The 18,331-nt window shown below is 42.5% G+C and overlaps 1 protein-coding gene across 1 annotated transcript in view; it reads right to left on the reverse strand.

The window, feature by feature from the left end:
• Positions 1-269: 269 nt before the first annotated feature.
• Positions 270-18,331, reverse strand: part of LOC139446198 (mannan-binding lectin serine protease 1-like) — a 30,826-nt gene continuing 12,764 nt past the window's right edge. Inside the window, exons 6-18 of the mRNA XM_071227517.1 lie at positions 17,191-17,388; positions 16,311-16,517; positions 15,510-15,674; positions 14,490-14,605; positions 13,308-13,405; positions 11,035-11,204; positions 9,363-9,502; positions 7,581-8,235; positions 6,529-6,715; positions 5,228-5,331; positions 4,784-4,936; positions 3,323-3,493; positions 270-579 (exon numbers count right to left, since the gene is read on the reverse strand). Of these exons, the coding sequence (XP_071083618.1) occupies positions 455-579; positions 3,323-3,493; positions 4,784-4,936; positions 5,228-5,331; positions 6,529-6,715; positions 7,581-8,235; positions 9,363-9,502; positions 11,035-11,204; positions 13,308-13,405; positions 14,490-14,605; positions 15,510-15,674; positions 16,311-16,517; positions 17,191-17,388 (2,489 nt within the window). The 3' untranslated portion in view covers positions 270-454. The remainder of the gene's footprint in view (positions 580-3,322; positions 3,494-4,783; positions 4,937-5,227; positions 5,332-6,528; positions 6,716-7,580; positions 8,236-9,362; positions 9,503-11,034; positions 11,205-13,307; positions 13,406-14,489; positions 14,606-15,509; positions 15,675-16,310; positions 16,518-17,190; positions 17,389-18,331) is intronic.

An 18,331-nucleotide genomic window follows, 5' to 3' on the forward strand; every position in this document is an offset into this window, starting at 1 on the left:
GCAAGGCTGGAAAATGGACTTTTATAGTCAGTTAACTCTCTTGCCTCGGAAAGATGATATAGAGAGTGATTTCACAGAGACGGTGAATCAACAAATACATGTATTTTTATAGTTTATAGAAAGCTCTATGATAATATATATGTGTTTAGAAATGTATTCAACTTTTACAGGCACTCTTAACGTGTAAGACCGGCGTTCTTTGGAATAATAATGTAAAACAGCCGGCGAAAAGCGACTCAAAACATGCAGTTGTAAAAGAAACTCTCACACAAGTCCTAACGATTTTAATCTCTCTAGATTTTCCTCTGTCTGCCGGAAACATTATTTTATATTTGTTATAAAACGGACCCGGGGTAGTATAGGTCCTCAGCAACCAATGCTGATTGTATATCTCTGTCCCTCCTTGATTATATCACGTCGCACGTGCACGCCGGGGTGCATACTGCCATCACATTCACACCAACTCCCATCCCATGTGTTTCTTTATCCAAGGAATGAAGGATTTGATGCTCAGATACACGCCGGGCTTATTCGAGCCGGGGTTTCCTCCCTTGTACATCGCCACCAGAACGTTGTTCTCTGCAAGAAAGGCAACGCCATATTAATCACGGGCTCCGACACCCGAAAACTGAAAGTGTGGAAATTGTCAATCCACCGTGTATATTGTTTAAGTGAGCACCGAGTGGCAAATACAAATCGTACATGATTGGAGTTTCTGGTTCTCAGAGCCACATTGAAGAACATCATGAGCCGTTTATTTTATTTCCCCTCACTTACTCACTCACGCACGCACGCACGCACACGAACGCACTCACGCACACACATTCAAAATGTTCCTCCGTTATATCACGTTGCACGTGCACGTCGGGGAACATGCTGCCATCGCATTCACACAGACTCCCGTAGCCCGTTTATTTATACACTTGACATGAGGCGAGAAAATTGATCTATTGGTGAGATAAGTACTTAGTACGCGCTCCCTTCTGATATTTTCCACTGAGGGGCAGAAAAACAATAAAAATTACATATGTTCTCAATTCGGTTTAGTATACAGCGAGAACACAGACTGTGTGGTCAAGGAATGTATTGTCAATATTCAATTGCGTGCACCCAACTCGAGCACGAGGAAAATATTCTGAACATTGTATATATGTAGCAAAACGACAACTGGTAGAACGTGTGCTAGACCATTCGTGACGGCATATGCCCCTAGTTCATTGTTTAAAGGTATTGAGAAATGTTTGGGCACAGCCAACGTCTTCACAAAACCAGAATAGAAAAGTTAAGCTTTTACATAATTTATTTCGCATAAGCAACCAGATCAAGGTTATGTGTTTTTTCTTTGTTTTTGTTGACTCAGCAATATTCCACCTGTATGACGGCGGTCTGTATATAATTGAGTCTGGATCAGACCACCCGCTTAACGCTTAACTTACAAGTTGAACAATAGGTATTCAGTATGTCGTTTTGTTCTTGAAGTCCACTGATCAGAAATGGAAAAAAATATAATCATCCGCTAACAGATATCAGGAATAGTTCGTGCAGATATGACTTGTTTTCGGCATACCAGCTGCAAATGTATTGATGAAAAAGAAAAAACCAAAAGGATTCAGAACACACCCCTGTGCACACAACGCAAGTGCCTTTTGCGTGTTTGCAAGTACTTTACCGTTGCTCTCACCCCTAACGGTTAAGCGAAGACTTGTTTATGAAAGCATATATCAGTAAACACGCTGCACATAGACACTTTGACACTATTTTGCCACGCTTCTGGGACATAACCAGTGGTAAACATGTTAATATACAATCAATGTATGCATTCATTTGTAAATATGATTCGTATGAAGCTATAAACATTTCGGATATTAACGCTATCAGAACCGGGCGATTTTCCACACTTCAAAGATCCTATAGATTTGGTTATGTCTTCATAAGTATTAATCTACAGTTATAACGAACTCAAAGGGACCACTTATTTTAGTTCGTAATAGCCGTAGTTCGTTGTAAGCATATATACAGCATATATAGAGCAAATTGCACGGACTAAGAAATAAGTTCGTTATATCGGTCAGTTCGTTATAAGCGTGTTCGTTATAAACGTAGTTTACTGTACTCTAAACGCTATTGGTACTATTGTCTTGTAGCTGCGTTTCAGTCTTCGTATGGACTGTGGTCACTATCATTCACGTTGCCTTGTTGCCATCAAACAACATGTAAAGTAACTAAACCAATCTTCAGTGCTAATTTGTTGTGGATAGGATTTGTGGTCTCTTATTGAATTGATTAGTTTCTAAAATGTTCTGCTGTTGGTCATTGAGTTTCCTATGGTGTCTACTTGTTTTTGCTTCTACGAGGACAAAATGGATCTTGTAAGCGATTTGTACTTATCACGTCAAAATTATTTTGGCCGTTACATGATCAATAATCCGACCCAGTAAAATGCCATAACACGTAAAATAGAAGTGTGGATGTCTGTATTAAAGTACGATTTTGATCCAAATCATGGATACGCGTGATCGCCTCTGTGGTCTAGTGGTAGAGCGTCCTCCCGGAGAGCGGAAGTTCCGGGGTTCGATCCCCGGCCGCGTCATACTAAAAGACGTTAAAAGATGTAGTTGTTGCCCTGCCCGGCGCTCGGCATTAAGGGTTGGTTGGTTTGTTGGTTTGTTGTTTTACGCAGCACTCAGCAATATTCCAGGTGTATGAACATCGATCCACGAAATTTGGGATACGATGACATGCATCAACAAAGTCAGCGAGCCTGACCACCCGATCCCGTTAGTCGCCTTTCACGACAAACATAGTCGCCTTTTCTGGCAAGCATGGGTTGGTGAAGACCTTTTCTACCCCGGATCTTCACGGGTCTCGGCATTAAGGGGCTAAAACAAGGACTGGTCGGCTCGGAAACAGTATATTGTGTCTGAGTGAGGTATTCATGTTAAACTGCGATATGGTATCTCAGTGAGATAGCACTATTAATCGGCGTCAGTCCGGACTAGTACAAGCAGCAACACATACACATGCGTGCATGCACGTCGCTAAATAAGTTCAGTAAACTTGGGCGCGACGTTAAACCCCATTTCACCTCACCTCACCTCGATACGCGGACCATACTGCAGCCTTATGCGAAACCGTTCTATCACAAACGTTTCGCTCATCTACATCTGAGGGGACAAATAATCTTCAGAATACGATACGAAGTTAGTTAAGTCTGCAGAAACAGCCAATACTTTTAGTTTCATGGCTGCCAAAGAATCTAATTATCAATTGCCAATTATCTAACTTACAGCGGCTGATGGTCGCGATCAATAGTGTGTCCTACCTCTGAGCTTGGCGACGAGTCCGCTGCCACTGTCCCCGCTAGCTGCCTCGGAGGAGGTGTTCTTCGCCTGGAAGCACACCAGGTGGTCCTCCACTTCCCCCCACTCGCGCCGACACTGGGTGGCGTTCAGCATGGACACCATCAGGTACAGCAGGTTGTTGGACTGGACACCTGAAATAATCATTGCAGGATAATTGTAAAAATACAAGGGAATTATGCCAATAAAATTAATTAAATTAAGCTCCACGTGCACCAATGATCTGATATCGTTCAATAACCATCAAACAGCCAATTCCCTTCCACTGATTTACTAACCTGAACTAGAAATAAAGGAGATCTGTGTCATATCTAGATCTATGCATACAGATTCAGAGTGACAAAAACCCAAGAGGGATGACTTCAACTTTCCTAAAGTAAACGTTCCCTTTATGCTGAGCAATATTCCAGCAGCTCCAGCCCGATGTGCCTACATTTCACAACTTTTGAGGTACAATCGAGCATGCTCTTTCCATGAAGATTTCAAAAAGCGTCATACAACTCTTGCCCAAAGGTTGGTTCATCAAGGTTACAACATTCATGGTCTCAGTAAAACTTTCTAAAGTTTTGTGGTAGACATGTGGAGAATATTTCCAAATCTGACGCATCAGTGACACAAATGATGTCAGATGGAATTCCCTATTTTGTTTTGTACCATACGTTCCCGTGATTCTTGGGTGAACAAAGAAGACCATTCGAGTGTCAGAGAACGTTGAACTGTACAGATATGTCTAGTTCGACTAATATATACATATATCTGAGGTAAGTTTTTAGGCAATAAAATAATTTGTTGTTATTAACTGGATTATTATTAGTGTTTCCTGCTGATTGGACAGTCGTCGTCATCTCTGGCGGTGGTGATGTCAAATACTTCCACTTCTTGATTGACGTTTGACTCATGGTTGGAAATGGTGAACCCAAGTTTCACCCATAGTCACAGATTGTTGTCAGAACCTTTCTGAATCAGCTTAAAAAATATCCATGTCAGTTATCAAGAGACATGTTGTGCAGATATCAGAAGGTCTGGAAGCCAGTGAGCTGATAATGGACGATACTGAGGCAGCAATACGATGCTCCGTCATTCGCCGGTCAGTCATCACCTTCGTGGATTCTCTGGATTCTCTGGATCGTTCCTGGTGTTGGCATGAGATGATTTTAGGACGGGGGGTGAGGGTGCCCCCCCCCCCCCCCCCCCCCCACACACACACACACATACACACACACTACTTGAATATTACTGATCACAATAGAAATGAATATCTTTTGTAACCACCAAACTGCCAATTCGTAGAAACAATTGGTGCTTTTAATCACTGATGTATTATTGAAGATTTGTAATTTTGGACTATATGGGCGATCTCGAGTGTGTATATATTGCCTATAAAAAATATGACAAACTAGAAATAAGAAAATTAAACCTCTTACCTTCACTCTCAAGTGATGTCTTCCCCCAACCAGAGACCACGCCCTCCATCCCTGGTTCAGTGACATCATCCTCAGCAGGCAGACACGCAGCTTGGACAGCATCGCCAAACAGCATAGGATCCACCTTAACCAGGGAAAGATCTGCATTTTCATCTGCAAAAAGGAGTGTCGTTATTATCGCACCTGTTCGAAACCGAAATCCCGTTGTCTTGTACATAAAAGCAGAATGACTACACAAATAGTCATTGTGAGGGGTGATGACTTGCGTTACAGTAAAGGATGGTGACGTGTTCGTTACAGTGAGAGACAATGAGAGACACTTTATGTTTAAGCTCTAAAAAAGACAGAGACTTAATTCCAACACTTATTCATGAGAGAAATACCAGAAACAATAGAAGTTCCATTTTGCAAAAGCAAAATGTTCACATTGTCCAGCTCGCTCACATATGTGGACGTCTCTGATTGCATGGACCACCCTCGTTTTGTCTGTCTTCAGCTTCAAGCTCCCAGGCAAGAGTTTAATCATCTTTCGCTTTTTGGGCGTCAGGCTGTAAGGAGTGGAAAACATCATCCTTGATAATCAAGCGCGATATATCTGCATCCTGATAACTAACCGACGAACGTTTCCAATGACACGTACGATACTAAAATAGTCGTCAGTTCAATTACTCTCCAATGTATTCGAAATTCTGTTAGACATATGAAACGTGAAATGATGACGTCACTTTTGAAGCAAGGCTATTGTTATGGTTGAGTGAGTGACGGTTGGATTTAACGCCGTTTTGAACAATATTCCAGTTTTATCATGACATGTCGGTTTAAGGTGGGGGGAAAGCCACACGTGATGCATGTTTCAGAGTGACTGAGTTTTGTGTAACTCCGCTTTTAACAGTATTCCAGTTACATCACGGCGTGTCAGCTTAATGTGGGAGGAAAGCCCGAAGTGATGCAAGTCTTAGACGTTTACTGCATGTTTCAGATGTTTACCACATTGGTTTGGTGCTGACAAACCTAGCAACATAATCGAGGCGAACCGGGATTCGAACCAACGATCAAAAGGTTTGTGGCGTGCTCAAGGAACGCAACTCTGCACAGCGAATTGCGTCACCTTACACGACCGGACTACCCGTGCCCCTCGTTATGGTTATAAATGGGTCTAGGTTAAATGTCATCACATGAGATGACCCGATAGGTGATGTGAGATGAAATTGGGTTTAACGTCGCGACCAAAATTATTGCACTTATATATCGACGTGCATGCATGTGTGTGTGTGTGTGTGTGTGTGTGTGTGTGTGTGTGTGTGTGTGTGTGTGTGTGTGTGTGTGTGTGGCTGCTTGTACTAGTCCGGACTGATTCCTATTTATAGTGCTAGCAGCTGAGATACCATGCCGCAGTTTAACATGAATATCCCACTCAGACACAGTATACTGACTCCGAGCCGACCAGTCCTTGTTTTAGCCCTTTAAGGCCGAGCGCCAGGCAGGGTAACAACAAGTACCATCTTTTAACGTATTTTGGTATGACGCGGCCGGGGATCGAACCCCGGACCTTCCACTCTCCGGGCGGACGCTCTACCACTAGACCACGGAGGCGGTCCGATGACCCGGTAGTGGAACATATGCACCACACGCGACGAGGTTTATGTTTGTCGTTGGTTGATGTAGGGTACTATAGGAAATAATTCGTAGCCTTTTACATTACCACATCCAAAATTGTGGGGGATAAAATCTAAATGAGACATTACTCTTCCAAGCAGTGACGAGCTGTTAAAAGCCACGAATCGCTGATGATCGTTGCACTGCACAGTAGATTTGTTGCACCATCAACCATTGCCACGCTCCACGGGAGCTGATTTTCAAGGGCATCGTGTCCATTAATAATCCTTCCAGTGTTGTAGTTCTCTTCGATAAACCGAGTTTTACCACATGAGCCTAAATAAAAAAAATAAATAAAAAAAATAAAATAATAATAATAATGATAATGGAGTGGCTCGATCCATGGTACAATCTCATTAAAATCAGATCTTAGTTCTCGCTATTGCTAAACAAAGATCTGAGGACATCCCATTACAGGTCACGTAAGAACGACCTTTCATCCAAACAATCAGATCGTCACTTACCAGATCATGAAAGTGACAGTCAGAATGTGTTTTCTAATCATGTAAGCTCGAAAACGTAAACACGGGGTTTTCCGAAAGACAGTTACGGCCCATAGGACTGATTCCGTCAAATTCGTCGCCTATCTCTCGCTTCCATGGGAGAAACAAAAGAGGCGTTGCACAGTACGTGGTAAGCACTGCCATACACTCTCAACCATAAATTAGACATTCCGGAATATTCGTTTGTTCAGTTTTCAAAATTATAATCGAAATATTTTTCAAGCGTAGTCTGAAATGAAAGTCGCCAGGTTCAAAACGAGTGCCGTAAAGCTCGAGAAAGCTGCTGTCTAATTGGCTGATGTCGACTTCTTGTTAGTCATTTCAGTGGTCGGTCAAAGTTCGCGAAAGGTCGTTCTGACATGACCCGTAATGGGATGTCCTTTAGATCTTTGTCAGATCTGATTTCATTTGCCTAATCCTATTGCCACGTTTTGTGAAAGTGAACGAGTGAACGAGTATGGTTTTATGCAGCTTGTAGCAATATTCCAGTCATACTGTGGCTTCAAAGATTGTATCAATATCTTCAATGTGAGAGAATGAACCCAGGTGGCTTCGTAACCGCGACCAGTTTGGGAAACACGGCCTAGAAACATGAAACATACATTTCCCCTTGATTTTGAGGTTGGTCTAAATCCTACCTGCAAAGGTCTGTATCCATTGTAGGACTTCAGACACATTGGCATAGAAACCGTAGTTTCCCTTCTCGGCACAGCCCTGACCATAAGATACCAGTCCAAGAAGCGTCCAGTGGTTGTCCACTTTCGCAGCCAGGGGCCCGCCGCTGTCCCCTTCACATGCGTCGCCGATGTTGCCGCCGACATAGCCCGCACAGAACATGTCAGATGAAAAGGTTCTTTTGACCTTCTCCTGTTCCTCGGCGCACTTGCGCCTGGACACCAGAGGAATGTCCACCATTCGCAGCCTGTCTGGGAGATCGCCAGACGAATCTTTGCCACAGCCTGATGCGATGCCTTTCAGGCCATTTGTGATGCTCCACCAGGTTTTCTTGGTGGGTAAACAAATCGGGTAGATAGCCTCAGAGAGGATTCGAACGGGTCGTTTCAGTTCCAGAATAGCAAAGTCGTACTGCAGGGTTGTCGGGTTATATTCGGGATGTGTGACAAACCGTGTAATACCTCTCTTCTCGCCGTTCTCACTGTTGCAAGACAAGGTTCCCATCAGTGCTCTGATGGTGGTGAGGTTGCGACTACCCATGCCCGTTCCCTTCACGCAGTGAGCGGCTGTTAAGACGTGTCTGTCTGATATCAACACGCCTCCGCAATGGACGGACTCCTGGAACAGGTCAAGGGTTTGTGGTAACTAAACTGTCGTATATAAGACAAATATTACCGTATTCGACGCAATAAGCGCCCCGCTCCAATAAGCGCCCACGGCGATATTTGCGAATATATTGGCCAGTGAACAATTCCAATCAGCACCCCTTCCGATTGATCAATGTACACAAGACATATTTATTCGTGTATAATACGCACTCGTGTGTTATATGCACCCTTAATTATATTGGCAATTAAATTCTTTAAAACTCTTCTTTTTATTCACCAAAATTATATTCTAATAAGAGCCCCTTTTTGAGATTTTAGAGAGCGCCCCGAGCGCTTATTACGTCGAATACGGCATGTTTTTTGTCCTTTTTTACAAATGGTGTAGAATGAAACTGGTCAGTGAATATCAGATTGATTGCAAGAGAGTATGGACATTATATACAATTAAGACAAGTTTCAACATATCAGTCTCTTGCAAAAATAGGCTTGGTTTGTGGGACAGGGTACCTCACTCTAAAACGCTTCCTTAAAAACTGAACCGTCTGGTTAGTATGTAGACTCAAATACAGCAACAGATAAAATATAATGAAATTCACGTTACAATTACACTCGTGAAGCTAGGACGCATTCTACATTTCAAAGACAAAGAGAGAGAAAGATTATCGTGATCAAGGAAAGTATAGAACATGTAGGCAATCAAGATATGTGACAACCATGTACATGTTAACGTGGGGTAATGTCATTTATTCATCCGATCCTCTCCCCACCCCACCACCACCACCCCCACCCCCCCACCCCCCACCCCAGCCCCCAAACCGAAACGTGAAGATCCGGGGTAGAATAGGTCATCAGCAACCCATGCTTGCCGTAATAGACGACTATCCTTGTCGTAAGAGGCAACTAACGGGATCGGGTGGTCAGGCTCGCGGACTTGGTTGATGCATGTCATCGATCCCAATTGCGAGGAACGATGCTCATGATGTCAAACATTGGATTGTCTGGTCCAGAATCGATTACTTACAGACCGCCGTCATATAGCTGAAATATTGTTGATTGCGGCGAGAAACAAACAAACAAACAAACAAACCCCAAACCCAACCCAAACCAAACCCCAAAAGGCATACTCTACCATCTTACCGAAGATATGTTCCAAAGTACGACTTGCCAAGGGATGAAATCTGGTGCTTTTGTGGAGTTTTTCCCGGCAATTTTTTTACCAGCAGCGTTAATGTTTGGGTCGATTATCTTCCCAGACGAAAATCCACAGAAGTTTTCATCTGTTTTAAAGAAATAATACCTGTTATTTTGGCCAGTCTGAATACTTGATACATGCACATATTTTCCCCCCTGCCAATAGGATGTCACCTGGAACCTTGAGTTGTACCCAAGTATAATAAATCTTTTGTAAATGTAAATTGTTTTTTTCTGTACATTTTGCATTCAGAAAACATTTTATTTTGACCACAAACACTTAAACGTGCTTGCAACCGCAATACATGTGAAGTACGGTTTCAGAAATAGCTTCAAAGAATGAACATAGATCATCATCAAGAATTAGTTCTTGTTTTCTTTGATGCGATGGATAAAGGTGTATCGAAAATCTTTAAGTTTGACATCTTTTGTACGTTTTCTAGAACTGATGAGTTTCCTCTTATTTTGTCCCTTTATCATTTTAGATAAATATGTAAAATGTTATGCTGATTGATTAATAAAATAAATATATGCGCTGAAGTTGACAGGGCCAAGGTTTTGACAACAGTAGTTTATTTTTATTGTCCTTCAATTTCCTAAAATTCCACTGATTATTTCAAATAGTTTTCGTGTGTTGATTATCCATATATTATCTATGGTAGAGTGAAGCTTCATTATTTCCAAGCCTCGTCTGTACCACACATGAATCTCGGGTTCAAGTCATATACGGGGCGGTCGGGTAGCCTAGAGGTTAAAGCGTTAGCTCGTCACGCCGAAGACCCGGGTTCGATTCCCGACATGGGTACTATGTGTGAAGCCCATTTCTGGTGTCCCCCGCCGTGATATTGCTGGAATATTGCCAAAAGCAGCGTAAAACCATACTCACTCACTCAAGTCATATACGAGTAAACGCTCAGAACGAATTCATTTCTTGTTGGTGATGGAGCTGTTAGGTGGTGATAGTAATTAGACACGCTGGAGAAAAATTATATTGCCAAATAATCCTTTCACCTAATCACATTATGATCAGAGGTGGCACAGATGGTGAAGGAACTATAAACAGCCTGACAATGAAAGCATTAATTCAATGCAAATGAACAAATACTTCATCAGTGAATATAAGATTGATTGTAAAAAACAGTCGGAAAACATTTTTTTAATCAAATCATGTATAACAACTATCAAAGCATCTTACCACTTGCAGAAATGGGTTTCACTTGTGTATTATGTTCACAACATCCCCGTTTTTTATTCTTTTCAAAATCATGGATCCGCCACTGAACAGTATTCACGTTTAACACGCCCCACACCTTGTGTTTTTTCCAAGCAAAAACGGGGCGGTCGGGTAGCCTATCGGTTAAAGCGTTCGCTCGTCACGCCAAAGACCCGGGTTCGATTCCCGACATGGGTACAATGTGTTAAGCCCATTTCTGGTGTCCCCCGCCGTGATATTGCTGGAATATTGCTAAAAGCGGTGTAAAACCATACTCACTCACTCACTCCAAGAAAAAACAACGAGGAGAATTACAAGGTGGCGTATCGTCACGATATGGCTGAAATATTGCCGATGTGACGTAAAGCTTTAACTCACTCACAAGGTGGCGTAATAACAGCATACCCCCTTTGACGGTCAGCCATATTGTCCGTGACCTCAGCCATTCCCCTGCTTGTACAGTGCATGTATATCTGCCCGTGTCGTTCAGTCGGGCGTTCTTCAAGATGATGGTAGACTCGCTGACGCTGACATGTGGCATCGTGTCATCTGGCAGCAGCGTGTCGTTGAAGTCCCTGGAATAGCACAGTGTGGGTTGATTTTGTTATTAAACATTTTAGTTAACTTTTATGTTGCATGACAAATGTACAAATGTGCAAAAGTCCATTAAAGACTACACTGCACTACATAGTCAATACATGAATCACATCTCAGTTATAACGAGACCCGTGAATTTCCAGGTTATGCACCGACCATTTAATATTCTGAGGCTGGTGGGCTGGGTTTTATCGAAATTTCGTACTTGTCCTCGAAAATAAACAATCATACTTCATATATATTGATTGAAAATAATTGTCTGCCACCATTACATTAAAAAAAATATATATCTTTTGGCTCATAGTTGCAATTTAAAAATATCTGGTTTTACTTCTGTACCTTAAAAAGATATCTAGTCTCAATTCAATACTATCGAATCTATTTTAATTTGTTAGACGACCAACGACCAAAGGTGAGAGAAAAAAACGTACCCCGGGCGTAGCTCACTTAAATATTGTCACTCATTATTGAAAACACATAACTATATTTCACAAATGTCTCGTAATCTGCAACTTAAACATTTTTATCAATTATATTTAAAATGTAAGAACTGTTATGATTTTATAACACTTCAACCTTAGGGGCAAATGATCAGACCGACTTTCAGAACATGATTCAACGAAAAGTTGTCTTTGCAACATTGTCAACGCCTCGGAATGTGTATAACCATCAATACGCACACAATGGTTCTTGAGGATTAACTGTTTGACGTCTTGCAAAATTGAATTTATTATTTTTGTATTATGAAAAAATAATAATATATAAACCCGATCATAATGAGTTTCAGAAAATATATAAAGAAGCATACATGCAAACATGACCCGTTAAGATACAGGGTATAATAGGTCTTCAGCAACCCATTCGTAAAGCTGGAATATTGCCGAGTTGGGCGTTAACAAACAAACCAACAAAGAAAAACATGCAACAAGTCAGCTTCCCTTTTGACAGTTTCAGAGGAGAAGATGGAGGAAAAATGTCAAAAGTATAGCCACAATGAGAATCATGTTCAAACATTTTTAGTGGGATGACATCAATGGTAGCAACAAGCATGTGAAGCTTCATTGGTCCAGTTGTGTCTGAGGAGTGGTGTTGAAAATGAAACGGTATGTGTTTCCGAAGAATTCAGGGGCATGATCAAAATGCAAAGGTCAATACCAAATATCCCGAAACGCGGAACATAAGCTGGCTCCTAGTACTACCATACTGAGAAACAACTAGATGAGTGAGTGTTGTTTTACGCCGTTTTTAGCAATATTCCAGCAATATCACGGCGGGGGACACCAGAAATGGGCTTCACACATTGTACCCATGTCGGGAATCGAACCCGGGTCTTCGGCGTGACGAGCGAACGCTTTAACCGATAGGCTACCCGACCGCCCCGTTTTTGCTTGGAAAAAACACAAGGTGTGGGGCGTGTTAAACGTGAATACTGTTCAGTGGCGGATCCATGATTTTGAAAAGAATAAAAAACGGGGATGTTGTGAACATAATACACAAGTGAAACCCATTTCTGCAAGTGGTAAGATGCTTTGATAGTTATACATGATTTGATTAAAAAAATGTTTTCCGACTGTTTTTTACAATCAATCTTATATTCACTGATGAAGTATTTGTTCATTTGCATTGAATTAATGCTTTCATTGTCAGGCTGTTTATAGTTCCTTCACCATCTGTGCCACCTCTGATCATAATGTGATTAGGTGAAAGGATTATTTGGCAAGTCACTTTGACAAACAACAATTTTTCTCCAGCGTGTCTAATTACTATCACCACCTAACAGCTCCATCACCAACAAGAAATGAATTCGTTCTGAGCGTTTACTCGTATATGACTTGAGTGAGTGAGTATGGTTTTACGCTGCTTTTGGCAATATTCCAGCAATATCACGGCGGGGGACACCAGAAATGGGCTTCACACATTGTACCCATGTCTGGAATCGAACCCGGGTCTTCGGAGTGACGAACGAACGCTTTAACCACTCGGCTACCCGACCGTCCCACTCAGTAACACACTGAGCAGTTGCCAGTTAGGTAAGCTAATAATCTGTATTCTAATTATAAAGACCTTCCACGTGTACTTACCAGACTGTGATAGTGTAGGGGTGGTTGATGGCACAGTCTAGGGTAACCTGCGATCGTTCATATACTGTTACATTCTGCAGGGGTTTCTCCCATGTCACCTGAAACAGCGAGTGAGTGAGTTGGGTTTATCGCCGCTTTGAACAGTATTCCATTTATGTCACGACGTGTCAGCTTGATATTGGAGGAAAGCCAGATATGATGTCTGGAACCTAAAAACAGTATTCAGTATTCAAATACACGATCATAGGTTCCTGACGTGCCCAAGGGACGTCACTCTACACAGCGAATGTCGGAGTGACTATGGTACGTATGCGGCGTTATAGCAAACAAAACATAAATGAAATACATTTAGTCTGGGCTTTGTGCCGTTATCTTAAGAGTGATTGATTTGTATGTGTGTTTGTTGTTGTTGTTTAACGCCGCACTCAGCAGTAATCCTGTTATATGACGGCCGTCTGTAATTAATCAAGTATGGATCCAGTGATTGACAGCATGAGCATAGATCTACGCAATTGGGATACGATGACATGCATTAACCACGTCAGCGAGCCTGACCCCCCGATCCCGTTAAACGACAAGCATGGGTTCCATGGGAACACCAATTCAAAAGCGAATCTTCACGGGTTTAACAGTAATTGATGTGACATTGCAGCACATAATGACTGGTTTCCAGGAAGAGCTTCAGGAAGACGTTCTCCCCAACATCTGTTCCCTGCTGGGATCGTGTACTGAGACAAGATATTTTTTCGACAACAGCTGAAAAACTAGATATTGTTTTTGTTAAAACGATGAACCAAAATATGTTTTTATAGAAAACGCAATGGAGCAATGCAATTTTTGTTGCAATATATATAGCATTATTAATTTTAAAAGACTTTTGGGGGACAGTTTTTAAATAAAAATCCCAGCCCAGGACTAATTGGGTATATCAGTAGGACTGGCGATCTGGTACTACTTTCTGAAACGTTCGTTTCAGTAGACCATCGTGTCGCTCTCACGACTCTGCAAACATCAGGCATCGGCACAATAGGGCGTCAGTGGACAATAAAAGGATTTTTATGACGTTTAAAATGTGCAAACGTCCTTGTTCCAGAGGATGATAAGGTATAGTTTCCTATTCTTATAATTTACTGAAAACATTTTTATTATAACGAGTGAGTGAGGGGGTATGCTGGTACTCACGTTTAAAGCACAGTTGTTAGGTACTTTCCCTATCGGACATGCGCATTTAAAGTCTCCGGGGTCGTTGCTGTAGCAGTAGCCGTTACAGTCGTCGTCACAGGAGAACATGTTGCAGGCTGAAACAAGAATGAACACACAATGCTATTTAGAAAGCGGTCAAATGTAACAAATGGTATATTTTGGATAACACTTTCTTGGTAAAGTACATATTCTAATCCCGGATGGGAGCTTAACCCAAAAAAAGTACTGGAATATGTACTTTTCTTGACCACTTTCTAAATGACATTGTTTGTTCATAGCTTTCGGACATGCCAATTAACACTGACCAGAGGGGTACACAAAGTACGTGATCTAGACTATCAGTAGTCGGACTTTCAAGCCTGGGTGGCTGAGTGGGTTAAATCGATGACCTTGTGTGCTGGCGATTAGGGGCCTCAGTGTGGCAGAGTAGGTTCGAATCTCGGATGGGACACACACAGACAAACACACACACACAGACACACATAGACACAGACACATACACACAAACACATAGAGACACACACACAGACACACACACACACACACACACACACACACACACACACACACACACACACACACACACACACACACACACATGTGGCACGTGGTCCTGTGCACAGCGAACAGGTCAAAATCAGGTGAGGTTAAGCAACGTCGGAGAGTCCAGAGTTGGGTGACCACACGTCGCCAGCTTGGTTCTAGGGCTTTGGTCCTGCCCCACACTGAAGCACACGCAACACGTGTGGCGTCTCCTTGCACAAGTGACCCAGTAGTGAATGGGTATCCGGTAGGATGAGATGGCAATGTTTGTTAACCCTCTAGCACCTAAATTTTGCTATATAATTCCGATACCACATGCAGTAAATTGCCGATATCACAGGGCTCTGGCTATTCCAACCTGTGTAGTAAAGCTAACAGACTGATCTGGTGGCATTGAGGGTGATACCTGTGCATGGGCAATGGTGAGGAATGTTGCTGTCGGTAGTTTGTACTCACTGACACCGGTGTAGTTATCCGGAACAAACCGGTAGGTGGCTTTATACCCATTCCCCTCGAACATCCGGTCAGAGGAAAAATCGAAGATTAACTCGTTGCTCCACGACTCAAAGCAGCGCGAGTTCGGACTCTGGTACCCACACATCCGGACTGTGTTCAATCCACCTGGCAAAATGTGCATGAGACTGAGACTGAGAGAGGGATAATAATCATAATCAATAAGTAGCATCCGTATAGTTTTACATGTCCACTGGAACTTAACTTAAACTGAAACATTTGGAGTCAGGGCGTATTCACATGGCTTCAGATATTAACTGGAACAAGGGAACCCCAAAATATCAATTCTAGTGAAAACCTATGTTTATGGAATCGGTCGAGTTCTACTACTTCGTGCTAAAAACATTTCTCTTATCCGAATGCTTTTGACCATCAGGGCCTGAAATGTATCTACTTTTTCCCCTTATATCATAATTTCATAAAATTCAGGAGCCCTCCATCCTTTTGAGATCAGCTGAGATCGAATCAGTTAAATCGACAATGCCTCTATATAATGGGGAAAATGAGCTTTTTCTTTCTGTTTTGTTTTCTTAATTTTTTTGACTGCATGCATTCCGGGTAATGCTTTTAGTAATGGTTCCTTATTAATAAAGAAAACATTCTATTAATTATGTTCTTTAATATCTTGTACTCGGGGTCTCGAGTCATTTAGGTTAGAATTAATCACAACTACTTCTTCGGTAAATGGAGCCCCGTGTAGTTATGCTGAGTATAGGCAATGCAGCACTTAAATGCAATGCTTACCTTGCTTGGATTGGTAGGTGACATTCACGTGATCATATATGCAGTCAAGGCTCTCCTCAAGGTCGAACGTCTGAACGTTCAAGATGACCCTTTGATCCTCGGGTGCCCGGATGGTGGTTCGGCACCTCTTCCTCTGGCGATAATGGTCTCCATTGAATATCGGACTACTCAAGTTGTGTCCTAGCTCTGTAAACGTGTCGGAGCAGTCTGGAAGGAAGGAAGCCTCTTGTATCTCTATAGTATATCAATTTGTACTTCTCTGCAACAGGGTTATTGGTTCGCAGTCATTAATGGCGGTCTTGTCGAGTCAGCATAAGCAGACAGCTGGCGAGCAGTCGCAAGAACCTTCAGTTAAGATCCCCGGGTGATTGCCAGTTCTGTCATTCACAGACGTCTAAGGCACCGAGATTCGCTGTGCAGAGTTGCGTCCCTTGGGCACGCCAGAAACCTATGATGGTGGGTTCGAATCCCGGTTATGTTTTGCAGCACCATACCCGTGCTCGTGGGTTTCACCGAAGTGGTAAACGTCTGAGACCTGCATCACTTCGGACTTTTCTCCCACATTAAGCTTACATGTCTCGATATAATTGGAATACTGTTAAATGCGGCGTTAAACCAAACTCACGCACTTTAACGTACTCGATTCTGATTGATCATATAATTCAATTCAAATGATCATATAAGAAAATGTTCTGTTAGAAAAAGTCGATTTGAGGTTTCTAGAATATTTCTGTTAGGTATTTGGGGGGCGAATTAGGGAGTTTGCTATTTGTTGCTTCTCTATTTATTGCCTCACGGTTGGTGCCTCGTAATACAAATATCACAGCGACGCGACATACGCCACCATCTTGCCAAGATAAGGGTCCCTGATCAAGCTTACCTGGGTCATATTCGACTGGTGTGTCGCCAAACACCACCTTGGCGTCTTGGGCAGTGTCAGCAACAAATGAGTAGTTTAAGCTGAACCCCTTCTCGTTGACGTAGCCGTCGGTGTGGAAGTAGAGCAACAGGTTGTTGGTGGAGGAAACGATGTATTGTGGCGCGCGTCGCCCGCAGTAGGTGCCCAGGACATTGGATGCTGAAAAAGTCATGTTCCATTCTAAAGTTGCACTATTTGGTGGGGGCACGGGTGACACAGTCGTCTAAGGCGCCGCGATTCGCTGTGCAGAGTTGCGTCCCTTGGGCACGCCAGAAACCTATGATTGTGGATTCGAATCCCGGTTCGCCCAGATTATTTTTCTAGGTTTGTCAGCCCCATACCCGTGCTCGTGGGTTTCACCGAAGTGGTAAACGTCTGAGACCTGCATCACTTCGGGCTTTCCTCCAACATTAAGATGACACGCCGTGATATAACTGGAATACTGTTAAAAGCGGCGTTAAACCCAACTCACTCACTCACTATTTGGTTGTAATGACCAGTGTATTTAGCTATAATGGCGTTCGTGATTTATATACAATAACCAATTACCTGTTTCTCACCTGATCTATAGACTCTTTCACCAGGGTGCCTTGTGCAAAACAACCTTTACTAAGGTTGACCTTAGTTACTAAGGTTAATCTTAAGGCAACCTTATAAAAGAGCTACACCCGTTTCACAAAGCTACCTTTGTACATGGTATCCCTTGCGGCATATGTAGGCCGCTTCGTCGTTTGGTGAAGGCCGTTTTATGGGAATAAATGTTCCATCGACGGCACCGAGAACTTTTGGGAATGACCAATTCTATAGATACATTGCTGTACCTTAGTTTGCTGCTCGTGACTCCAAGGAAAAGTTATATTGTCTAAGACCGTGCATATTGCATTTACCGTAGAATGAAAGCCTCTCGACACGCTTGATTTATCCATACCATGCAAATCTCCAATTTCAGAAAGAAATTCCCCTTTTCCTAAATATCTCAGCGTAAACAAAACTCGAGATTCCACTGTCATAGCGTATGCACGCTGTGTTGGTCTTTCGACCAAAGGACGAACTTTGTCTACGAGAGAAAATGGCTTCGCGTGTGAGTCGATAACGCGATATC

Source organism: Haliotis cracherodii, unplaced genomic scaffold (assembly GCF_022045235.1).
Source record: "Haliotis cracherodii isolate W230 unplaced genomic scaffold, xgHalCrac1.p SCAF_6, whole genome shotgun sequence".
NCBI lineage: Eukaryota > Metazoa > Mollusca > Gastropoda > Lepetellida > Haliotidae > Haliotis > Haliotis cracherodii.